The sequence below is a fragment of the Zootoca vivipara genome, chromosome 1 (assembly GCF_965207765.1).
Source record: "Zootoca vivipara chromosome 1, rZooViv2.hap1.1, whole genome shotgun sequence".
Classification (NCBI taxonomy): Eukaryota; Metazoa; Chordata; class Lepidosauria; order Squamata; family Lacertidae; genus Zootoca; species Zootoca vivipara.
The window spans coordinates 46,878,664-46,904,907 of record NC_142582.1 but is presented as its reverse complement, the minus strand read 5'-3'; the positions used below and the strand labels follow the sequence as shown (position 1 = coordinate 46,904,907).

General features: G+C 42.2%; 1 protein-coding gene across 2 annotated transcripts in view; it reads right to left on the bottom strand.

The window, feature by feature from the left end:
- Positions 1-2,710: 2,710 nt before the first annotated feature.
- Positions 2,711-26,244, bottom strand: part of CNTNAP5 (contactin associated protein family member 5) — a 308,410-nt gene continuing 284,876 nt past the window's right edge. The window contains exons 22-25 of one of the 2 annotated variants that reach the window (XM_088662417.1): positions 25,102-25,320; positions 17,777-17,848; positions 15,138-15,301; positions 2,711-3,335 (exon numbers count right to left, since the gene is read on the bottom strand). In XM_088662417.1, coding sequence (XP_088518543.1) covers positions 3,228-3,335; positions 15,138-15,301; positions 17,777-17,848; positions 25,102-25,320 — 563 coding nt within the window. In that variant the 3' untranslated portion in view covers positions 2,711-3,227. Of the gene's footprint in view, positions 3,336-14,617; positions 15,302-17,776; positions 17,849-25,101; positions 25,321-26,244 lie in introns of those variants that run through there. The other variant, XM_035128546.3, reaches the window with a different exon arrangement.

Below are 26,244 nucleotides of genomic sequence, written 5' to 3'. Positions count from 1 at the left end.
TACCTACTCTAATGCCATCCAGTGACTATGACGCACACAGGTAATGCCTCATCCCAGGGGAAAGGTTTGACAAGGATATTGGTTGGTTTGAGCGCTACTTGATTCTCCCCCTCTCCCTACTTTTCTTTTGAACCCTTCTCCTGACCACTTTCCCCACATCTGGGATACAGAGTCAGAGACATTTGCCAGCACGCTGCCTATGCATTTCTCATTGAGCCCCCTCCCCATTATATTTAATATATCTAGCTCTTTTCCAGGTTAAAAGAATCCCCAGAAAACCAATAATATGGGAAGAGGAGAGTAGCATGTCTGGGGAAAAGCAGGGCAGAAACGACAGCCTAGAATGGATAATCAAGAGAGGATACCTGGGATTAGTCAGAAACGCTACAGGAACAGTGAGGGAGATGAAAGGCAGGTACATATATAATGGTCTGCTGAAGAAGTCACAATTAGAGCAGGGAAGATGCTAAGGTGTCAAACACAGACCATGAAGGAAACAGCAGTGAGCAATCAGAGTTAAGTGAGTCAGGCATAATCAGGAGTGAGTAGCTAGAGCTTCAAATCAGAAGAGAGGTCTGGGCAGCTTTGCAGTTCTTGTTGCCTTAAAATTTCCCCTGGTCCTTTTCTAATATCGCACCATATTTTAGGTTCTGATGTGAACCCCTATATGTGGTTTGGCCGACAGTGGAAGGATGATGGTGGGGAAATTACGCTTTATAATTACCAAGCTGATTCCACCATTCGAAACTGAGACACCAAATCCTGTGCTGCGGTGCAACTTGCTTCTGGAGAACATACTGAATCTCAAGTGCCTTTGCTTACCCTGCTGTGCAGATTTCTTCCTGGGAATGGTAGCTGGCAGCTGGGTAAAAACTTAATGCCACATCTTGCTTAACCCTTGGTAATTGCCCTTGGTAGGGTTGTGGCCCTAAGCCACTTCCCATTCCCTGATGATAGTTTATTAATTTGTAGTACAATTGCACCTTGATTCTCAAATTTAATCCATTCTGGGAGTCAGTTCACCTCCCAAAACAGTTCAAAAACCAAAGTGAGGCTTCCAATTGGCTGCAGGAGATTCCTGCACTCAATTGGAAGCTGCGGAAGCCGTGTCAGATGTTTGGCTTCTGAAAAACATTTGCAAACCAGAGCACTTAATTCTGGGTTTGTGGCGTTCAGGAGTCGATTTGTTTGGGAGCCAAGCCGTTCAACTACCGAGGTACCACTGTATAATTAAATTATGTGCCTATGAGATAGAAATCATAGGATAGTGAAGGGTTGTAGCTCAACAATGCAGAAAGTCCCAGGTTCAATCTCTGACATCTCCTGGTAGGACTGGGAGAGATCTTGATCTGAAATCTGGGAGAAAGCAAGTTCTTCCCTTAGGCAGAGCTTGGGTTGTGGAAGGGTTAACGAGACCTTCCCTGGTCAGTAGGGGCGGGTCAGTTTGGATGGCCACGGAGGGTTTGTTGCTGGGGAGAATGTTATGTTGCTAATTTTGATTGACAGCCACAGCCTTTAAAAGGGTGCAAGCAGGTTCTGCTTTCGCTTTTGGGTGCTTGCAACGGATCTCCCTCCCTCCCTATATTTAGGGGTTTTGCTGTGCTTGACATTGCTGTGCATGTCACAGGGTTGTCCGTATTCGGGGGCCTAGTAGGAATTTTGCCATCTGGCTGATTGGCTGGTGCCAGGTGGTTTTTGCCTACTACATAGCAAACTGTCACAACTTGTAAGGTTGGCGGTTAGGCATTGGTTCGAATTGGATGGTGGAGGGGTAAGGATTTGGCTGGGCCTGCCCCTCAAAATTGCTGCTGCCTTCAGGGGTATTCCGTTAAAGGAATCCTGGGGCTCAACATGTTTGTTCGTCCCCCGCTAGGGGCTAGGACTGCGCAGGAGCCTCGGGGAGCACCTGGGGGAGAGGTCATAGGGCGTGGTGCCCTGCCCCAGCCTCTCTCAGAGGGTGCTTACCTATCCTGACATCCCCAGTACGCTGGGGAGTCAGATCTGTCCCAGGCGGGGGACAGATGGCATGGGAACCAATGCCTAAGCAACCACTCACATTAAGTTGTATTTAAATAAAGTTGTGGCCAAAATTAGTGCCAAAAACCAAAACTTAATTTCCGTGTGATGTGTGAAATTATTTGGTGGGAAGTCTTGGTACCTCGGCACGCAACCACTGCCAGTCAGCCTAGGCTGTGCAGAGCTTGATGGATCAATGGTCTGACTTGGTTATAAGGCAGCTTTCTATGTGTGATACTGAACAGTCTTCACATAAGAGTGTGGCAAGTGAAAGCAAGTGGAAGTGTCACACAGAGAGACACCAGGTCTGGAGAGCAGCTCTTGCTTTGTGCTCCAGGAGGTGCCTTGCAATCAGACCCCAAACAGATCTCCCGACTTGACTTTTATCAAGTCGACACATTTGCCCTCATGCACTTCAGAGGCAGGTGCTGCAAACCATGATTAGTTACTGGAGTCAGGAATGCTGTGCAGTGATCAAATGTCCTGTGACAGCACTTTTAGCAGTGTTTGAAATCAATAAATCTGAGTTGTGGGAGCATCACATTTTATTACTGTCCACAACATTGCCCCTGCTGCAGTAATTAATTGCCTGCAAGAACAGAATGAAGCCACTTTTCAGGATTAGCACCCCTCCCCCTGCTTTATATATGAAAAAGAATCATGGCATGAGGCGCTGGTCTTCCACACAAAATCATACAAAAGGCTCTCTTTATTAAATATACATTATTTACAGTTTAAGTCTTTCTTCTATGCAACAAGAACCATAGAAAACAAAAAAGCTAAGGCTATTTTTTAAATCCCCATACAGTGTATTAAGACATGGTACATGGTCTACAAAACTGACTTGGACTGAGGCAACATCCTAGGGGATTTCTACCTTGAAAAGCAGACAGTGGGAAAATAGTTAGTTGCATTTTGGTTTCATATATTTTAGTGTAACTGAAAGACTATTTTGCATGTGCTGTGTATTTTTAATGTGCTTTTTAGTGTGGCTTTGGACATTTGGCAATTCAGAGGAAATGGGAAGCACAGCATCCTCAAGCTTCTTGTTCTCTGCGCACTTCTGTACCATGCAAGATTCAGCCATCATATCTCATCCTGCCACAAGATAGGCAAACTGTCCTTTTCTTGGGAATTTGCACATCTTGCAATCTGGAACATGAAGTTATGTGTTGGAAAATATATGAAGGAAAGCACAGGACAGGGAAGCATTAGATGTTCGTGCTCCCTGCTTTGTTGGCTTCACCTAATGCCCAAAGTGACTCTTCTTTTGCTGTTGTCTCAGATGATGTTTGTTGTTCCTTCGTTGAAATCAGATACTTGGAAAACCAAACACAAAATTTCAGAATTTGGGAATAGATTCAGAATTCAACATCAGTTTTACAAAAAAAGTAATCTATTCTAGACAAAGAAGACACTCCCGATGGCCCCAGTGCAGCAGATAATAGCAAAATGTAATGGTATGGAAGATTTGCAACCACCAATCTGTGTTAGATAGATGTGTCAACAATTCAATAGGTTTAAGGTCTAGGATAAGCACTTGACTAAGCTTGTATTTTATTTTATTTTTAAGCTATGCTAGAAAAAATTGAGCCAGAAAAGAAAACTGGGTATCCTTCCTTACTAGGAATAGCTCAGGCATGTGAGAGCCAGATACAGATTTATTTTTTTAAAAAAAAAACACCTAAACTGAGACAAGCAGTTGATTTTCAGCATCCAATTGCTTTGTTTCTGTGGTAGCAGATTCTGCAATATATGGATTCATTCCTGTTCTTATTAATGCAAACCTATAACAGGAATGGGAGAATTTGTGGTCCTTCCATATGTCTTTAGACTCTAACTCCCATCTGCCACAGCCAGCATGGCCAATAGTAAGAAATGATGGGAGCTGAGGTCCAGCAACAGTAGACTACAGTACAGGTTGGGTTCTCAGTTGGGACTGAGAAAATGCACACACAAATTCATTCATAGATGTGACTACAAGATTACAAAATCTTCACTAACTCTCCAGTCGCACGACTGGTTTGAGAGCTCCATTTATCTCAACAGGATTGCTGATGGCATAAAGTTTCATGAACTGATGAGTCTGACTAGTCTGCTCACCTGCTTGGTATGGAGGCATTGCAGGACAGCGGAGGCACCTCCAAAGTCCCCAATGAAGGTGGCTCAGGATTGATGCCCAGTCTGAATGGGCGGTGGGGGCATAAGCCTGCATCGCCTATTAGGAGCTGGATCCAACCCTGCACCCAGGATTGACAAATGAGAGTGCAGGTTTGGATGTGGGCTGGGCAAGGGGGCAGAGCAGGAGGGATTCCCTTAGGTCCATGGCTGGGCCATTTAAGCAGCCAGTCTCTAGGGTCCTTACCTGGGAAAGTCTGAACATATACCACTGTACCACATAATGTGACACCTGGGATATTTTGCTTTCAGTAATTTTTGCATTCTGATTCAAATGGAACAACAGAATAGCATGATTGTAGCTTCCCCTCTACCTGGATCCCATGTCTCTCTGGTAATGGTTGGATTCTTTCATTTGATTCTTTCAATGGATGGATTCTTTATTTGTTAGTTTGCTGTAGATTCCTTTCGGTGTAACATGGGATATAAATAAAAAGAAATGACCTGGGCTGCAAGTCTTGCACATGTTTAGTGGGAACTAAGTACCATTAAACTGAGCAGAACTTTTAGGGATTTTGTTACATATCCTGTGGAATTGCTAAGAACTCATGGTTGCTATCTACATTAGCACTAGGAAACTATTCATGGCAGCATATCTCTGGCTACCAGATATTGAGATCAAACATCATTATCTGCTTGTAAGTTTCTAAGAGGCATCAGAGTGGCCACTCTTAGATACACACTTACTATAGAAAATTGTCCCAACTCTTAAGTCGGGCACCCCCAAACTTCGGCCCTCCAGATGTTTTGGACTACAATTCCCATCTTCCCCGACCACTGGTCCTGTTAGCTAGGGATCATGGGAGTTGTATGCCAAAACATCTGGAGGGCCGCAGTTTGGGGATGCCTGTCTTAAGTGCTTATAAGGATAACGTATTTCAATGTCCTTTTAGGAATGAGTCATGGAAATCTTTATTAGTTTCAAATCCTCAAGCCACTTTCTCTGGTTTGATGCCTGTGAGATTTTAGGGGAAATACCTTTAAACTATAGCATGAAGAGGTGTATCCAAACATTTCTGTCAATAAAAAGTCAGATGTGTTTGGATTCATGGATCTCTAGTCTCATACACACCCCAGCTTATAGAGAGTTACATCAGCCCCAATACAGTAACAAACACATTGCCACAACAGTACCACCATTCTTACTTCGCACTGAGTACCCAAGAAGATCAGAGGGAACATGAGAGAATTCTGAATTTTCATGCAACCTCTTAACTTATTCAAGGTTAAGGGATCAGCACACCCACATGACCAGCACTGTGACTATGTCAAATATTTTGAAATGGAACTCACAGCCTCTGTATAATACAGCGGTACCTTGGTTTATGAACTTAATCCATTCTGGAAGTCCGTTCTTAAACTGAAACCATTCTTAAACCGAGGCATGCTTTCCCTAATGAGGCCTCCCACAACTGGTGTCCTTCCACTGTTTGGATTCCGTTCTTAGACTGAGGTAAACTTCTCAAACCAGGACACTACTTCCGGTTTTGCGGAGTTCATAAACCGAGTTGTTCGTAAACAAGGCTGTTCTTAAACCGAGATACCACTGTATGTGGCACAAAGAGCTAGGTTATTTCCATGTTGGATTTATGAAGATCTCCCTCCTCACTCAGTGATTCCTAAGTGAAGCCCAACAGTTATTGACAGGAGCTTTATATCTAGAATGCTGGGCCAGCTTGTAGTTTTATTTCCCGACCTGCAAAGAGCTGCTAGGATGATATAACTGGGAATCTGTGTCTCTATGGACAGCTGCCTTGTGTGGCGAGTCACCAGGGATATGGGTTTACACATCTCCCTTTGCATGAAAGGGTCCAGCTGAGAGTGGCTTCACCCATCCAGACTGGTTATTGGTTCTCCTTAGCAGGAAGGGATATAAAGGCTTCCTTTCCTGACTCTGCCAACCCCCGTGACATCTCCTCTAAACTCTGACCTCTGGCATAATTCCTGGATCCCACTTGACAGTTGCCAATGGCTCAGCCCACTTTCCTTTGCTGAAGACACTTCTGTGCCTTTGGGTGAGGACTTTGCTAGTCTAATTAATAGTGTATCTGCATCCTTAACCATAGTTCACTGGGAAAATATTCTGCTATGCAATATCGGGTTGTTGTTTTCCTTTTATGACAAAAGTTAACATAAACTATTTGGTTTTAGATTTAGACAGTGTGTTTGCTGTAATAAATAATTGTTTTGGGTCTGGGGAAGCTCTCCATTATAGAAGAGGACCTGAATAAAGATTAGTCTGTAGGGAACTTCAAGAGAGAAGCCCTGTAAAATGATCACTCTGCAGAGTCAGAACAATTCAAATGACTAATTTACAAATTACAGCTGTTTTTCAGTCAGTGTGCTCCTTTTTGTTTAATTCTCACTGCTTTGGGGCAGAATTCACAAAGAATATATTTAGCCAAATGCTAAAATAATCTTGTCTTGCTATCCCTTCTTCACAGTGATCAAGAGGAAAGGGAATAATTTAACCCTTCTGTCCCTGCTATTTGAGGTGAATAGCAAACTGTGCCGTTTGTACTGAGTGGGCAAGCTTTGAAAATAAACCTTATAGCTGCAAAACTAATGGGAATTTTAAAAGAAAGCAAGAACAATAGTAGTGACCCAGCTGATAATTCCCCCAAAAATTGTATAAGTACATTAATGGGAACTGGATCAAGCAACCTAAAGACTCAAAGGAAGCTGATACTTTACAGGGAACATAAGAAAAGTCCTGCTGTATTAGACCCAAGACCACATCTGAACGAGTATTGCATCCAGCATCCTGTTTTTCACAGTGGTCAAGCAGATGCTCACAAACAATAGCATTTCCCCAACATTATTCCCTAGTGACTGGTAGTTAGATCCTGTCAATAACTTACAGGCACCATGATGACAAATGCTGCATAGCCTTATCCTCTCTGAATTTGTCTAACCGCTCTTTAAAGCATCTATGTTGATAGGCAATGGATACAACCTGTGACAGCAAATTCCATAGTTTAACTATGCACTGTGTAAATAAGTATCTCTCTTTCATTATTATTTTTTAATCTTCCAACATTCAGCTTCAGGGGATAACACTATGTTCTATTATTATTATGAGATGGGAAGAAAAACTCTCTCTGGCCTCTTTCTTCACACTATGCATAATTTTATGCATCTCTATCATATCCCCCCAATTGCCTCTTTTTCCAGACTAAGACCTTTTCTTCAGGGGGTCTTGTTCTGCTGCTGCACCTGTTCCTGGTCCGTTTTGAGGTGTGATGGCCAGAATTGTGCATGGCTTTCTAAGTATCACAATACATTTTTATAATGTCATCATGGTTTTGGAAGTCCTATTTTTGATTCCTTTTCCTAATGCTTCCTGCATGACCTGAAGCATGAGGAAGATGTACACATCCAAGTACTTTCATAGATTTCTCATTACTTGTTAACTGGTAGCAAGGTCTGCAAATTGGTTCTGTTGAAAAGGACTGCATTGGATGTGACATCAAGTGATTTAAGCTCTCCCATTGGCTGTAAATCACAACTCCTATCTGCAACCTGTCACTTGATGTCTTCAGCATCAATATTCATTTATGAACCAAGCTCTTGTTAAACTGAATAGATGTAGTTCAGTGAACATATATTAGGGCCAACTTTGCCAGAGCTACACTCAAATTTCATTTTTTTTATTTTTTTACCATTTGCTGTGTAGGTGAGAGATATCCATGCCAAAAAAATATATTGTGTGTTGAGAAAAAATTATCCGAATATTTTGGAAGAAGATTGCTCCTTACCTTAACTTTATGAAGTGAGCATAAAGTTTGCTTTTTTAACTTAAACTTCTTGCTGTATGAACATATTGGAATGCTTTGAGGGTGACACCACATCAGGTTGTGCCATGTTGCTTCCAAAGCATGCTGGGAAGTGTGGCTGGTGGGGAGTGGTGTTGGGCTCTCTCTGAGGCTTCTCACTGGCCTCAATTATTGGCAAGACTCAGTGAGGTAAGTGGCAGTCCCTTTTCAAAAACTTCAGAGAAGTCCCCCCCCCCATCAATGAAAATAGCGGAAAACAAACCTGATTTTTGAGTGGAGACAATTTTTTTGGGAAAGTGGGAAGTAAATTCAGTCTTACTGTGCGGTTTACATTATTGCAGGATACATGGCTGGCCACTTAATTTTTTAGTCTAAATTGCAGCTGACTGGATCATGGATTTTTATTGTGACTTATGCCCTGTTCTCTGGTTGGCTGTTAGGAGCTATGATGTTAGAAGGGGCATTTTCAATTGTAGCCTCCGCATCTTTCAGATTCCTCTCCTGAGAACTATCTATGGCTCTTCTATTAGCAATTGTTATGCAGACCATAAAACTTATGCTTAGCTCGGCTTTCCATTGAACTATGGTGTTTTCATGCTGGCTTGACTTTTTAACTGCTTTTTAACTTTTTAAAAATTGTTATAGATTCTTTAGTGAGTCTGTTTTAATTACTTTTTAAAATCTGACATTGTATCACTTGAGGTGTTCTTGTTAGCCACCTTATGAAGGTTTACCCTGGAAAGCTGGGTATAAAAGCAATAAATTACAACAAGTATCTAGGGCTTGACTACACACCCACATTGTGGCAGGGAATGCCATTGTACGGTTTCCAAAATATGAGTTACATTCACAAAACTAAGGGGTGAGTTTATGATGGTGACGTTGAAAACTCTTTTTGCCTCGGGCAAGCTCAAAACAAAGTTATATACTAACTGGCTATCTGGATCAACCTACGCCCCTTTGAACAACTTCAGAGGTTCTTAAAATCATTTAAGTTAAGGAAAGCACCCCCAAACGCCATGAAGACTGGTATGCACCAAGAAGATTCATGCGAACTGAATGGAGTTTCTACAAGGCATCCAACTAGTAATGGATGAGGGGTTGGGGTAGGGTGGCAGCGCTCACCTGACCTTCCTACTGGTTGCTCATGCATACCACGATGGGGAGGGAGAGGGCCAAGTTGGGGCAAGGTTAAGTCAGTGCTCTGGCTAGTCTCTTTTTTCCTCCCACCACTTCATTGCTCCTTATATCCTCCTCCTTGGTATGTTGCAGTGATGCAGGCAACTGGAGGTCAGGTGAGCATCACTGCTCCACCCTGCTGTCCACTACAGGGCAGAACCTTTGGTGCACAAGGACTTAATGCAGTTCACAACTCCTGTATTGTGGTATGATAGAGGCTTGATGCGCTCAGTTCCTACACACACCCATTTTTGCAGGCGACAAAGCAAGAGGACCGCCAATGTGTAACTATTCATCTACACCACAGGCCTAAAGTAACAGCACTTAACATTTTAAGGCATCCATTTGCAAGCTTAAATAGCTCCCTTGTGAACCAAAGGATTCTCCTGGAGAGGTTTGCTTGCTTGATTCAGAAAGCATTTGAACTTAAATATGTAAAGGGCTGTGGCCCAGGTATCTTTTAACAGCAGAGATGAGACTAGTGAGGGAAGATGAGAACATCATCTGGAGAGTCAAAGGTTCTTCATTCCTGCCATACAGTTAAATCCACTAAAATTGTTCAACTAAACTAAAATTGTTTAATATCCTCATTCCTGATGTAAATATTGATTTGCTTCACATTTGAATGAGGGCCCAAGTCTTTTTCATGTCAAAAATATGAACTGGCAAGCCTGCAGGCATAAGGTGGAAGCAGATTTCAAGCTGTCTCTAGTAACATTCCTTCCAGTAGCACCTTAGAGACCAACTAACTTTGTCATTGGTATGAGCTTTCTGAAGAAGTGTGCATGCACACGAAAGCTCATACCAATGACAATCTTAGTTGGTCTCTAAGGTGCTGCTGGAAGGAATTTTCTATTTTACTTTTATTTTGTTTCATCGGCAGACCAACACAACTACCTACCTGTATCTAGTAGCATTAGGATCATTTGTCTGTCTAGTGATACCAATGAACAAACAGGAGGTATACCACCCTTCAGTGAAATGGGCAACTGATCTATAGCCCAGCTAAGTGAAACCAGGGTTATTAAGATTTATACTGATTTTATTCTATTGATTTCAATAGGGCTAATTAAACTTGAATCCAAGTGCTTCTGCATAACTGAGTTGTGTATTGGGCTGTAAGTTGCTTTCCTGTACAAGAAAACCTGCAATTAACAACACAAAAAAACACAATTTTATAGTGAGCCGATTAAGATAAGCAGGTATGAAGGGGAAATCCAGTCACATTTAAATATATGTGCATATAATCCTGTTCCCTTAGAAGCCAGGATTCAGTTCTGTTTGTAAAGGAAATGCAGTCAAATAGACAGTTAAGGACCCTAAAAGCTGATTTAATAGACTGCTTGAATGCTTATTTGGAAGGAAGACATTGTGTTCAATAGGGCTTACTTCCTAGTAAGTGTATGATTTGTGCCAAAGTTGTTCATTTGTTCTGGAACTCTTGGTAATTTCAAGGGTTCTTTAATGTTTAGACAGAGCAATCCAACCCTGTTTTGCGCCTGACTGGCGTTGGACAGCTTAACTGGGTGGAAGTGTCCCTCCATCAGCCCTGTTGACCTATCAGCTGCTGCCTGAGGAGTGACACTACTGTCTCTCTGATGGTACTGAGCATCTCCTCCTTTTCACTGAATGTCCAGGGGATGGAAGCACCACTGGTGGAATCCCTGCTGGTAGAGGCCAGTCGAAAGCCTTGAAATGGTGTTTTCATGGGCCGGAAAAGGGGCAGGGCCGTGCAGGCCCAGGATCCATTGGATCTCAAGGTGGTCCAGCTGCTGTCCTCAGGCTGCCCCCACCCCACTTCCACCCCAACAGCTGTGCGTGGCAAAACTGTGGATGCAGTAGCATCCCTGGAGCTTCAAGGGTCCAGTCAGACTTGGAGGGAAGTTTGAATTGCTCCCCAAATCAAGTATACAAAGAATGGGGTGGCAATATGTTTTCACCCATTCACAAAGCAAGCAAGCAAAAAACTTCCAAATTTGTCAATTAGAAACCGCAAACTCTGTGACTGAAGTGGATGGGAAAAGTAGTATTCATGTACTCATGTCTCAATCCAGCAATGGAGATCTGCATGCTTGAAGCAGCCTTCCATTCACATATCTGGTGTGGATGTTAATAGTGCTATTGACACCGGGGGGATGCGTCTTTTGCTATTGTATGCCAAGACTAGCTGTTCATAACTAGGGCACCAGTGGATGCTGTTTTCCTAAGGCTAACAGGAGAATAGGGACAGTTTTAATGGCTATAATGATTTGGGATGGAAGGGGTTAAAGCTCCCCTCCTTATGTGCTGCAGTTCCAGCAAAAATTGCCCCCTTGTCTTATATATAAACTTTACAAGCTTTTACACTTCACCCCCCTTTCTTTCTTTTCTTCAAGTTTTTGTTTTTAACTGATAAAGCTTAATATTTTTTGGCAAGAATGCGACCCCTGACTTCCTATATAGCGAAAAGCAGCCCATACCCTGCATAATGATTCAGCTCTGCTTTGTTCCCCAAACCCTTTCTTTTCATCCCATTAGTGTATCTGCTTAGGGCTAAATTTGCTACACTTTAGGCTGACTTTTATATCGAGATGAAGAAAAGAATATGTAGTAGAGCAAAGTGGTGATTTATAACAGCTGTGTTGAGTAACGGGAAAATATGGCACAGTAATTTATAGGGAGCAAAGTTATTGAAATAAAAATGTGGATTCCACTGCCTTCCCCTTCCCCTTTTCAGAATGCAATTAAACATGTTACGAATGAATGGCTTCCTGTTAGCAAAATCATATAAAATAAGATGACTCGGCCAAAGAACAGTCAAAATAATGAGGAAAAATGTGGAGTCCTTAGACAGAGAAAAGGACTCATTAATTCCTGGATTTGTTTGGGTCGCTCTCCCTCTCCTGCCTTTCCAAAAAGTACTTAGAATGCAATACAGAGAAGTTTTATTTGGGAGGGGGAGGAAACTGTTGGTGGAAAACCTCATTGGCAAGAGGGACACTTTAAAAAGGCATAAGTGCCTGTGTTGAGTGTCCTCAGAACCACTCCTGTCATGCTAAAGAAACTTCTAATAATCAAAGATTAGAGAAACAAAAAGGATAAAGGTTGCTGCTTGTAAGGAGTTAATCATTAGGTTCAATTGCATGTGCTTTATAAAGCTGAGTGGTTGGTGACAGATCATTCAGCAGGATTAAGGCTGGAAAACTTCCTTTCTAATTGTGGTCAAGGACAAAAGGGTGATTTTTCAGAACTCTGAGCATCAGGCCCAAATTGCCTTTCAGTTCTCCTTCTAGCATGAATCTATGAGTTCAGTGCATCTACTGTGAATTCCACCTCTCCGTATAAGTAAGGCATACTTAGAAGCCCTATTTGATCACTGCCATCTGCAACAAATTATTGGAAGGTTCATATGACCATTGACCTGGGGTGTGCTAAGAGTCCTAAGTCAGTGGGTTCAATGTTTCACTTTCGGGAAGAACAATCTTTGCTGCTTAAACCATAGGAGGAATATTGGGGAACTGAAGCACGTAATGTGAGGGAACCTGCTGATCTGAAAGATCTGATTATCTAAAGAATGGCAGCAGAACAGAAAGGGAAATGCATGCAGTAACAACACCACAATTATCGCTATAAGGAGACATTAATAGAATAAAGAGGTCAAATTCAGTTCTGTTGTTCAGGGAGGGGTACAGTGCTGCTGGAGATGACAGCGGGGGGGGGGAAAAGAAATTATCAATCAAATTAAAGCATCAACTTAGAGTCTTTCTTGCCCATCCTGTGTAGAGTAATTTGGTCAAACTTGGACTGTGTAGCTTGGTTCTCATGAGAGCAGACCCAAGGAGCAAACCCGCCTTCAGAGATTTACTATATCACAGGATATTGCAGATCCTCCAGGGCTATAATATATATATATCACTTGCCCCAGATAAAAACCAAACTTTCTCCAAAACCTTCAGGTGGAATACAAAATGCCTGCCTGCTCTCTATTGGAAATCTCATTAGTGATTGTTTGTATCCTATCACTGTTTCTTGGTTGTCAGTGGATGTAAGAGTGAATTGGGAGCACAGCCCTACAGTTTTTCCTGTGGTGGAAAGGAACAGTTTTAATATGCCAACCTGAAATTCTAGATTAATTGGAAGGGAAAAAATGCAGCACCAGTTTCCTGCATCATCTACTTTTCTGTTTCAAGCCCAGTCTTTTGCTTAATTTCATACAGAATTGGCTTTAAGTGAATAGATACAAAGTAACGGCTGATCCCACTACTTTTAATGCTTTGCCACTAGATTATGACTAAGTATCAATTCTAAGCAGCATCACTAAGATTGTTCCAGTCAGGGTTTATGGGGTGTCCTAACATGTAGCAGGCACCTAAACCCTTGAAACCTAAAAATTGCTCGTTTTCATGCTTCACCTAGTGTTATATTCCCATAGAAGGTACAGATTTTAGCCAACCCTATGTGATAGAAGTTGCAGTTGAAGCATGAGCTTTGGAGTAAGTTGTGCCAATAAAATAAAATAAAATGTAATTGTAATGTTTTTTCAGGGGGCGAGGGGGGCTACTATGATAGAAACAAGGATTTAGAGGGTTTCCGTCTTTTATGAAAGTTTTTCAAGTGGTAAGGTGTCTGCAATAAGCAGCAGCCTGGCACCATTCCTCATAGCAAACAAAAAAGTACATTAGGTATATGTCATAAAGTGCATATGAAAAGCCCTGTTGGATCAGAACAAAGGACTATATAATTCAGCATCTTGTCTTCCATAGTGGCTGACCAGATGCCCATGGAAAGCCCATGAGCAAGTTATGAATGCAATAGCCTTCTCTAGCTTGCCACCCCCAACAACTGGTATTCAGAGCATGACACCCCATTCTTAGCAGGATCCTCTATGAATATGTCTAACCCACTTTTAAAGCCAGTCAAGTGGGCAGCCATCACTACAACTTATGTTTGTCACTTCCATAGTTTAACTATGTGCAGATAAAATAGTACTACTTATTGTATGTCCTGAATCTCCCACCATTCAGTTTAATTGGTTGACCCCAGGTCCTAGTACTATGAGGGAGGGGGGGAAATTAGGGGGAGGGAGAGAAAATGGCCACCTGCCCTGAGGCAGTTTTATAGATTATTTCTGTAAAAAAAGAAAGTCTGGAACCCTCTGGCATCTATTCACTATCATGGTAAGACAACCCACAACTACAAATATTAGTTGTTGTTTTTTTCTACTGTCCAAAGATTGCAAAAATCTGCAGAGGCCATTCTCACTCTTCCCCTGACAGTGACAAAATTCACTGGGCATAATACTTGGCCCAGGAATTATTTTTGTAATTGTTCATTGCTGTTGTTTAATCAAAGTTGGTACCTTAAAAATGGAAATATTGAAGTCAAAAAGTTACAATAAAATAACAGGGATGCAAAGGTAGGGTTAAAAGATATGGAGGAGGGGCAAAATCATTCCAGATCCTCAGCTTGCAAAATCAACACAGCACTACCAACATGAAACAGAATTATTATGCCAATTTGCAAAAGACAGGAGGACGTGTCCCCCTTTTAAACACACAATTAAAGATATGAGATAATTTGGTCTTAGTCTTTCCCACTACCTTGTTGCAACAGCCGTGATGCTACAATAGCTTGTACACTTAACCTCTAGTATATATCGCTCAGGTCCGACATGAAATGGTGAGTTAAATGGGTCCAGAAAACAACATTTCAGAAATCCAGGAAACAAACAGTCAACCATGCATGTTATGTGGAACTTAGGTAGAATGTATAGTCGCTTGAACTGTTAGGCGTTAACTGTGGTGAGTTTCACAAGGAGAGTGAGGCACTGCCATAGCTGCCAATCTCCTCTGTGCAAAGTGGGTTCTTTCCAAAAAGGGTGGGGAAATTCAAAAGAAATGGATGGGTAAGAAAACAATAATAATAACCATCATAATCAAATAAATGCCAAAGTGTAACATGGAGCTGGAGAGTCTGTCAGATGAAGTATTCTCGTTTGCACTCGCTCACTGTGTTCTGCAAGTCAACGTCAGTCTTAAAAGAACTGTCAAGGTGCTCTGGATATTCCTTTTCCTTTGTCTGGCTGCTCCGATGTGTCTGTTTGTGCTGGTAAAGGAATCTGCTCATAATAGCCACAATGCAAAAGATGATGAAGATCACAACTGCTATAACACCTGAGGAAGAGGGGAAAGAAGGACAATCACAAAGGGAGAAGCAGCAGCAGCAGCTAGTGCTTCTTGGGGCTGGCAGTGCAGAAAACAGGCAGACCAACAGTAAGTAGAGCGAGAGGTAATGACAGGCAGAGCCAACTAATTCCAGGTTCATCCTCTGCACAAGGACAAGAGCAAAGCTGAGATGGAGTAGAAGGAAGCTGACAGTCAGGGCCACCCTTTGACTGTTGGTAAGAAGGCAGGCAGGTGGGGGATGGGGGGGTGACAGATTGAAATCAAAGGAACCAGCCTCCACTGAGGAAAAGCAGAGTGATGTTTTCATTCTGCAACACAGAGATCAGTTGGGAGCAAGTCACAGCACATTGCAAAGCTCATGGAGGTTTTCAGACTCCAGATTTTGCTTATAACTGCACAGTTCTGCAGCACTTGAAATTCATGGTGGCTGATCTCATTGCACTGCACCTGGTATTGTGGCCATATCAGCAAATAGTGCACAACACACACCACTGGGGAAGATTTCACTGCTGTTTCACCAGATAAGTTATTGAATCTCTATAGCCCCTTTCCTTCTATTGGGGGTAAACTATCATGTTTCCATTATGACACTTGAAGACATATCATTAGTGCTTTTGTTTTAGGAATGCAGGTAGTGCTGTGGTCTAAACCACTGAGCCTCTTGGGCTTGCTGGTCGGAAGGTCCGCAGTTCGAATCCATGTGATGGGGTGAGCTCCCATTGCTCTGTCCCAGCTCCTGCCAACCTAGCAGTTCAAAAGCACATCTGTGCAAGTAGATAAATAGGTACTGCTGTGGCGGGAAGGGAAACGGCGTTTCCATGCACTCTGGCTTCCATTACAGTGTTCCGTTATGCCAGAAGTGGCTTAGTCATGCTGGCCACATGACCCAGAAAGCTGTCTGTGGACAAATGCCAGCTCCCTCAGCCTGAAGTGCGATGAGCGCCGCACCCCATGGTAGCTGCCACGTGGTTTGGGCTGTCAAGCACTGCAATGGTTTTGGTTTTGGTTGGCTGGTTTAGCTAATCCATAGATCTCAGGGCGGTTCACAACATAGCAACATTACTAGAAGCCACCACAGTCCAAATGAGAACTCTCTCCTCTTCTTTACCAAAATAGGCACTTGTCAGCAGATCTCTCTAAATTGTGGAACAGCTTTTGGGCCAAAATATGGGGGGGGGGAACCCAAGAAAAGGCTCAACTGAGACAAATTCAGCAAAATCTCTATGAAAGGAAGGAATTTAGACTTTCATGCTTCCATGTTTTTCTAGCTGCAAGTAGGTGCTTAATCCACTGGATTGGGACTGTCACATTTAATGGATATAGTTCTAATTCAATTATTCTTTCATGGGTATTGTAATTCTTGTTTCTTAATTACGAAGACCATTGGGTCATAAAGTTTGATGACTTTTAACAGTGTGTTGAGATAGGGCTGGGCTGAGACAAAGCTGATGACTTCTCAAGAAACCCATGAGACTATTGAAATGGCTAGACCTGTATAGCTACCTCCTTCGTTTTACCCCATAGAAGAGAATAAAGAAATGGAGCAGTATTCTAAGACTGGGCAGATGATAGCTTGATAATGTTGCACTGTAATTGCCTTTCTCCTGTTAGGACCAATCCCTTTCCTAATAATTTTTGAAAATGTTGTCTTTTTCACTGACACAGTGCACTGAGATTTCTCAAGCTCTTTTTCCTGGACAGCTCAGGCCCATCCCACCCATATATCAGAATCATTTTGGAGTCTTTCCTATTTCCAATACAGTACTAGGCTTCTTCATCTAATCTTGGGGCTTCTGTTGCTTTTCTCTACCCTTCTTCTCTTGCCATGTCAGAATAATCCAATCCAATCTGTAAGTATTAGCTACTGGGCTAAGTTCAAGGTTTTGGTTTTGGTGTATAAAGCCCCATTCAGCTTGAGATAAGGAGACCTGAAAAATTCTCTCATGTCATATATAACCAACTTCTTTGTGTGTTTTGTAATCCTTCTTTAAATGACTATAAAAGTCAAAGCCCATCAAATTGTTCTACTTTTGATAACTCCCTGATAAAGACTTTGTCAAAGCTTGTTTGGCCAATCTTGTTACATGGCTTATTAGTACTGGATTATTGAGGATTTATTAGTAGAGAATGTATTACAATGGGTAGCATTAAACAAAAAATTTCTCCCCAAATCTGTTCTAGAGGTTGGGAGAGCCCCCAGAACGGATTTAGGAGGTCAATAAGGGGAGGACGTTTCATTGTGCAATGAGAAATCCTTGCACTGATGGAACATTCAGTTTAGCACTATATTGTATACAACCCAGTGATAATTTAAATAAAGAACTTTTGATTTCATTCACATGTATTTTCTTCAACATTTTTTTCTTAAAATAATTACCATAACATACAAGTCACCAGTAACAAGTTATGGTAAAAAAGAGTGTCTTGCTCAGTATTTTTTTTTTAAGAAAAAAAATAAATTACCTCCAATGACAGCTGAATCACTCCTGACAGCATTGGTAAGTGGCTCTCTCTCATCTGCCTTCCCAAATGGATCTGAAATTCATTAAGGATACAAGAATCATTTTTTAAATGCAACGGGCTGGATTCAGCTAATGGGTCCCACTGGCAGAAGCCCAAACAAGGACTTCTCCTGGTCCAATGGGCTAAAAATATCCGGAATTTCTGGTGACACGGCAAATGACTAGACCAGCAACACCATAATTTCCTGCTCTTGAGTTTTAATATGTGAAGGTAACAAAGAAAAAAAATGTGCAACTTGCTGGAAGGAAAGAAAAGAAAATACTAAAAGAGGTGCAATTGAAAAAATACCCTAGTGTCAGCAAAATGCATATAATTAGACTGCAAATTGATTAGAACACATTACAGTTCTTGGGGGAAAAAACCCATTTAACACAGTGGGATTGACTTCTGAGTCATGCAAAGGATTACACTTTTAGACAATATGGTGTTTATAAAAATGTTCCTGCCAGTTTTTAGTGACATGTATTTGGGTACATACCAGTTTCATAAAACTGAAGGCTGAATAGCAGATAGCTGTAACTGTGTATTGCATTGTAATATAATGAATTATGTTGGTTTAGCTAGGATTATGACAGTTTGATTCTTTACTTGTGTGTGTGGGGGGGGATTATTTGGTTATAAAATGTTGGGTGTATATCCTCTTCAGTATTATAAGTTATGGAGTGGTGACACAAAATGGGAGTGGAGGCAGAGAATGATAGATTTCTAGTGGGAATAGTCTTAATTAGACCACTTAGTGACCAGAAGTTAAATTCTGCCTGTGGGGGGGGGGGAGTATAGTGAGGGTCAAAGAAAGAAAAATTCTGGTGTGTCCCATCAACATAAGTTTTTTGCGTGCACCCCCACCCACCCCAAATCTGCTTCAGATGATCTGGGGAAACAGTATAACAGATTTGGGTGTTCGGAGTGGGAGGAAGTTCCATTGGGCAAGTGTAAATGCTAAGAGACCTGCTTTGTCAAACCAATCTAGTCCTGCATCCTGTTCCCCTTAGTGGCCAGCCCATTGTCTGTGGCAGTGAAAGGGAACCTCTGGCCCTCCATGCATTGAACTGCATCTCCCATCATCCCTTACCATTGAACAAGGACTCTGGAGGGACAAGGTTCGCCACACAGATGGAACAAGTTACTTAGTGCTACACTAGACGCAACCCCTGGTCATTTCTTTTCCTCTTCATAACACTATGTTGTCTTCTTACTGCAAACAACATTAGCTTTCTATTTTCTACTTGTGAACTTTTTGCTACACCAACAATGAGCAAATGAGAAGTCTTGCAAATCGAGACAAGCTGTGTGTTTAGACACTTCTTCAAGCTGGGTTACTGTCGTTCACCACACCATTCACTGATCATCTGGGCATGAGACGAGCCCAGTTGCAAAGGGACTTGAGGATGGGAAAGGATCAACTGGTTTGAAACCCAGCTCCATCTGTTCTTTATTGGTATCGTGACACATATGTTCTTAAGTCTTTTGAGAGGGTTCAGCACGCAACACCAACTATTAAGTCTCAATGAATAGTCAACTTCAAATAGTGTGTGAGAGAGGGGGGTGAGCCAATGGCACAGATTTTTCCTCCAGAAAGGGCATTTAAAACATTGTTGTGCAAGATGAAATTACCTGAGCTAAAGAAGTTAAAACATACAAACTATGGGTTGTACATGAAGTTGTCCCTTTCATTCAAGGACTGTTTCACAACAGAGCTTCCCCTCACTCTCTCCTCCTCATGTGCCCTTCAAATGTTAGCCCTTGCACTAATAGGAAAACGTCACTGGATACAGTGGAACCTCTGTTTTCGTATGTAATCCATTCCGGAAGTCCGTTCGACTTCCAAAATGTTCAAGAACTGAGGGTCAAAGGACTGTCAGCAAGTTCCATTGGGGGGGGGGGATGAGAAACACGGCTTGGAAGTCGTTCGACTTCCGAGGCGTGTTTGAAAACTGAAGCATTTACTTCCAGGTTTTCGGCATTCAGCTTCCAAAGTGTTCGGCAGCCGAGCGAAAACCGAGGTCTGACTGTATTTTGAGGTACTTTAAATATGTATTCTTTTGAATTTTTTAATGCAGTTATCTATATGTATTTAAATATATGTAACTTTGAATCATTTTTATGTAGCTTGTTTTAAAAAGCAGTTGACATGCCTGTGTTTAGAATTTCGGCTCCAAGCTTTAACATTTCTTGGGATTATGATTCACTCAGTTAAAAATGAGATTAGGGAAGCACAAAGAGGTGTTTGCTGCTGAGAAGCAGATGGTAAGTAACAAAAGGCACTTCCCCAGTAGAGCCCAGGGAAATTCTGAAGTCAAGGAAATGAACAGTTTCACATAAGACTTTAGTAGAATGCTCTTCTTAAAATAGATATTACTTCCCAAGATGATTTTACCAAAGGTCACCATAAGGGACTATATTCTATATTTCAAAGACTGCTCTAACACAAGTAGTAGGTACTTGACTTTAACGATGGACAGGCTGGCTGAATGGGGTGGTATGCTATTGACAAAGGGTTGTCGCCAGCTTACTCAGAGTAAGTCTTTGAAACCAGGATTAACTTGTCCACTGATTTCAGTTGGGTTCCCCTCTTAGTGTGTCAATGCCATCCTGCTGTTCCTCCCAAAGAAACCCAGGGTGCGAAAATGTTCATTAATAAAACAATACAATGCAGTGAAGCTATGCTGATTGCTGAACATCCACCACTATTACCCCTTCTCCTATGCAAGGCAATAGAGATCTCTCCCCCAGGGAGAAGGATGTGTATCCCCAATAGATTGTGGTGGTGGGCAGAAGGTCACATCCGCTAATGACCCTTGTGGTAACAGACTCCTTTTGGAAAGGTGGCATTCACCGCCCCCTAATGTTTCCTGGACATTTGTGCTCTTTTCCCACATTCCATTCCTCTCCAGGGGTGGCCAACTCCCAAGAGGCTGTGATCTACTTTCAGAATTAACATCTGGCAGTGATCTACCCCTGTTTTTTAGGGGTTCAGCTCAAACTTGTTGAGCTTTTTTGGGGAAGAAGAAAGCCCCCCTTTTAGGGGTTCAGCTCAAAGTTCTTCAGCTTTTGGGGGGGATGAGGGAAGCACTTTTGGGGGGGGTTAAGGTGCAAGCTTTTTGGGGGGGGAGATCCGTTTGTGGGGGGAGGAAGGCAAGGGAAGTAGGGGTTAAGTCACTCACAAAAACATTGCTATGGATGAAAACAGCCACACAGAGGGAGCTCTGCCTTCCCTTCCTGATTTCAAACAACAATGGAGGGTGGGGCGAGGGGGCAGGGCAGGAGTCAGATTTACCGATGCAGAGGAAAGGGAGCCAGAGATTGACCATGATCTACCAAATATCGTGGGGATCTACCAGTAGATCGCGACTGACCTGTTGGACATCCCTGCAGGGTATACAAGTCAATTGAGAGCTCTCTTTCTCTCCCAGGGAGAAGAGGCTGCACCACAAAAAAAAATCTGTGATGGTGAGGAGAAGCCCACCCATAGCAGTGACCCTTCGGGTAACAGGGTGCATACTGGGAAATGTGAAATTTTCCCCAACCTAGTCTTTCCTAGGGAGCCATGCTCATTTCACTCCCACCCCCTGATTTCTATTGTACCCATCACAAAAGAGTAAACTGTGTCCTTGGAGAACTACTGTAGCTATGGTACTGACATTTGGGAGGCTTCATCCCCAAAGAAGGGGTGTGCATGCCTACAAATTGCATCCAATTTGGCAAAAAATAAGAAACTTTTTACTTTTATAATTGATATATATTAAGCCTTTACACAGAAACCTCTATTATAGTGAATTGGAAGCCATCATTTTGTTTTGAAAAGATCTGCTTCAGTCCCAAATAATGAATCAAGTTGGAAGAGTGGTTCTGAAATAGACTGGGCTGCTGCCCAGTGCTGTGTTTACAAGTCAAATGTTGCAGCCAATGAGCTTTCTCTCTCAGCTGCCATTTCAGCCGATATCTTCTGACCATATCATCTTATCATTTTCTTTATTATCTATGACAGGCATCCCCAAACTTCGGCCCTCCAGATGTTTTGGACTACAATTTCCATCTTCACCGACCACTGGTCCTGCTAGCTAGGGATCATGGGAGTTTTAGGCCAAAAGATCTGGAGGGCCGCAGTTTGGGGATGCCTGATCTATGATGTAAGCAAGCAAGAGCAGACTTGGTTGCTGTGTGAGAGACAGAGAAGGAGAGAGAGAATGAATGTTATATTTACACAAACCCAGAAAAATACTCAGTGATGCTGGCAGTGTCTCCCCCCCCCCAAGATATGCTTCCCCAGTAAGTCACAGCTGAAACAAGGCAATATGGACATTAAAAGCAGCACAAAAAGAGGAACATATTCACCAAAGGGGAAGTGATTCATAATTTGTTTTCCCTTTGCAGGGTGTGAATGACATCACTTGTTTCCTGCTGAATGTCTCAGGTACAAGACACGATAAAATGGGGATCTGGTACAAATGCAAATAGTGTTGAACTAAAAGAATCTTGTTGTCATTTAGTTGTGTCTGACTCTTCGTGACCCCATGGACCAGAGCACGCCAGGCACTCCTGTCTTCCACTGCCTCCCGCAGTTTGGTCAAAAAGAATCTAGGAAATATTATTAAATAGCTGTTTCCAAAGAGTGTGGACAATTTCCATGCAAATCTATTATGTGGGGAGCCAAATAACAACCAATTGCTAGATGAATTGTGGTGTTTAGCTATTTTCTGTTCAGCTGGTTTTCTCAAATATTTCAAATCTTGGTTTGTGTTTTTTAGATCATTTGAAAAATTGCCAACCATGACATTAATATTTGCAATATTTTCTGTATGACAGTGATCTAGGAGCAGCCATTTTCATTCCTCCATCTATGGTGACACAAATACTAGCTTCACAATGTGTTTTCCTTCCCAACATACAAAACACTTAAGATTCCCAGGGGGCTATTTAATGACTGTAGCCAAGAAATGAACTGCTGGGATCATCATCAACAAGTAATATGACTCTCTTTAAAACCAGAGAGGATAAGAGACAAGCAGAGAACAAAATGGACACCCACACATAACACAATGTCTTGAATCAATGTGGCCACCAGTCTACGAACTTTATTCGGCTAGGACCCGATGATACCTGAAATGCATTTGGCTTTTTTCTGTGTGGTGTACCAAGGCTTTGAAAACCCCTCATAGAATCATAGAGTTGGAAGAGACCACAAGGGCCATCCAGTCCAACCCCCTGCCAAGCAGGAAACACCATCAAAGCATTCTTGACATATGCCTGTCAAGCCTCTGCTTAAAGACCTCCAAAGAAGGAGACTCCACCACACTCCTTGGTAGCAAATTCCACTGCTGAACAGCTCTTACTGTCATGAAGTTCTTCCTAATGATTAGGTGGAATCTTCTTTCTTGTAGTTTGAATCCATTGCTCTGTGTCCGCTTCTCTGGAGCAGCAGAAAACAACCTTTCTCCCTCCTCTATATGACATCCTTTTATATATTTGAACATGGCAATCATATCACCCCTTAACCTTCTCTTCTCCAGGTTAAACATACCCAGCTCCCTAAGCCGTTCCTCATAAGGCATCATTTCCAGGCCTTTGACCATTTTGGTTGCCCTCTTTTGGACACATTCCAGCTTGTCAGTATCCTCCTTGAACTGCGGTGCCCAGAAATGGACACAGTGCTCCAGGTGAGGTCTGACCAGAGCAGAATACAGTGGTACTATTACTTCCCTTGATCTAAATGTTATACTCCTATTGATGCAGCCCAAAATCGCATTGGCTTTTTTAGCTGCTGCATCACACTGCTGACTCTCCCTAAGGCTTTTGACCAGCTTTGGTGAGGTTTTTTTTTTAATGGCTGGATGTTTTTTGGTTTTGATCATTGATCCAATATTGTACTGTTACTTTGTTAAGTCACCTTGAATGCCTAATTTGAGAAGGTGTGTGTGTGGTTAATCTGATAGAAATAACTAGTTAAACTGCTGCACATTCACTTCTATGTCAGCTCTCATGGCAATCTCTGCACTGTATTTCAGGTCCTTTCCAGTATGAATGTTGTTGTTGTTGTTTAGTCGTGTCCGACTCTTCGTGACCCCATGGACCAGAGCAGGCCAGGCACTCCTGTCTTCCACTGCCTCCTGCAGTTTGGTCAGACTCATGTTCGTAGCTTTGAGAACACTGTCCAACCATCTCATCCTCTGTCATCCGCTTCTCCTTGTGCCCTCCATCTTTCCCAACATCAGGGTCTTTTCCAGGGAGTCTTCTCTTCTCATGAGGCAGCCAAAGTATTGGAGCCTCAGCTTCACGATCTGTCCTTCCAGTGAGCACTCAGGGCTGATTTCCTTAAGAATGGATAGGTTTGATCTTCTTGCAGTCCGTGGGACTTTCAAGAGTCTCCTCCAGCACCATAATTCCAAAGCATCAATTCTTCTGCAATCAGCCTTCTTTATGGTCCAGCTCTCACTTCCATCAATTTCATCCTCATCAATTTCATTCTCCTCAGTTTCTCAATGTATATATTAGCAGTCATTTCTTTTTTTTTATGCTTATAATTAAACTCCTGTTCTGAACGTTGGCAGCATGAGAGATGATATTCATGTGTTCTGCAGAAGTGTCCAAAGATTGCAGCACACAGCACACATGTATTCATTTCTCTGCCACAAGGACCAGTAGCACAAGGCTACTGCCATACAAATAGTGAGAAGAAAGAGGTCATTTCCATTAGAGCTGCTAATATCACATAAGCACTGGACCTGCATATGGAGGCAGCAGTGATATCATTTTCTCCCTATTTCATTGGGAGAAGGCAAGTTGGGTGCAATTTCTCATAGGTAGAAGAACAAGCCCAAAGCTATTAATTTCCTCTTCTTCTGAGCTTCGAAACAGTAACCCTCCTATCTCAGCTCTAGTAAAACAGTTCATGGACAAACCAATTGGGAACTCAATGAAATGTTTCTGATTACTCTAGCACATGTTCATGAAACCTTCAGAAATTTCATTTCCATTTCCTGATCTCAGCCCGTCACTTACAATAGTGTGAAGTTATCCTGCATGAATCCACTGGTAAAATATGAAGGACTTCAACTAGTATAAATCTAGTTGCATGCTCCAGATTTACTGAGCTGGATGATACTAGGGTCCCCTAGTCTCAACCAAGGGAAACTAATACCTCTTTCTTTCTTTCTTTCTTTCTTTCTTTCTTTCTTGTTACACAGCTCAACATTTTCTAATTAAAAGTAGAACCATCAAACAGGCATGTTATTGAACAAACATCCTGAACAGCTTGTTGAACATACCTGATGAAGAGTATATCGTAGTTGCTGTATTTACATCGACTTCAACCAAAGATCTACAGTTTGATTCGGACAAGGAACCAACGACTGTCACAGGTGCTATGCTGGGATGCCGTAAAGCAGCTTTCAGGGGAGCTATGTTGTTGTACTGGACAGATGACATGCATCCTATGAACCCAAAGGAGTTTGCTTTGGAGACTTCTGGATCCAGTCCCTGACTATCTGTAAAATGCAAAGAAAACTGAGATTGTTTTGCTTGCTTTTTGTATATAAAAGAAAAGGAAAAAAGCATTTGAGATAAGTGAGTTTAACCACATCCAGTGCTATTTTTCTGGGGAAAGAGGTGCATGAGTTGAGCATGAAAGCCTCCCTTGTTCTCTTATAATGCCAATGGCGCCCACCTGAGAGGTGCCAGAACTGAGCTGGCAAGTTCCAGCTGGAAAAAAAAGCACTGACCACATCTGCTATCATAAGGAGTTCTACTGTTTGCTCATCACCACTTCTGCTTAGAGAAATAGCACAGCTAGCCTTTCTCCTGGGGGTGTGTGTGCAAAACAATCAATATGAATGCATAATAATTATTATTTCTTTATACCCCGCCCATCTATTAAACATTAAAAGCCTCCCTAAACAGGGCTGCCTTCAGATGTCTTCTAAAAATCAGGTAACTGTTTTTCTCTTTGACATCTGATGGGAATAATGCTTCTAGTTCCCCAAATTAGGACTATATGAACATAACTTCAGGATTCTCCAACTGATTAAAATTCATATGACCAAATGTCAGCGGTCTGGGATAGCCAATGAAGGGCCCTCCAGATGTTGTGGGGCTATCAGCCCCCACGGTCAGTGATCAGGAATGATGCCTGCTCTAGATGTGTTTTCCGTGGCAGCTGCTGACTCTGGAAGGAAGGAATGGGTTTTTACATAACCTATCCTTGATGTGTCTGATAACGGCTATACTTTCCCCCTGCTGATTCACGGCTATGCTCCTGCTTGTGCTATTATGGCTGTCCCCATTATTTAAGACAGGATGTACCGGTAAGTGAAAAAAGAAACCTTCACTCTTGAAAGATCTGGAAAGGGGAAATACACTTTAAAAATCAAGCTGTAAAGCTCAAAATAGGCCATGCTATTTTTCAAAATAAA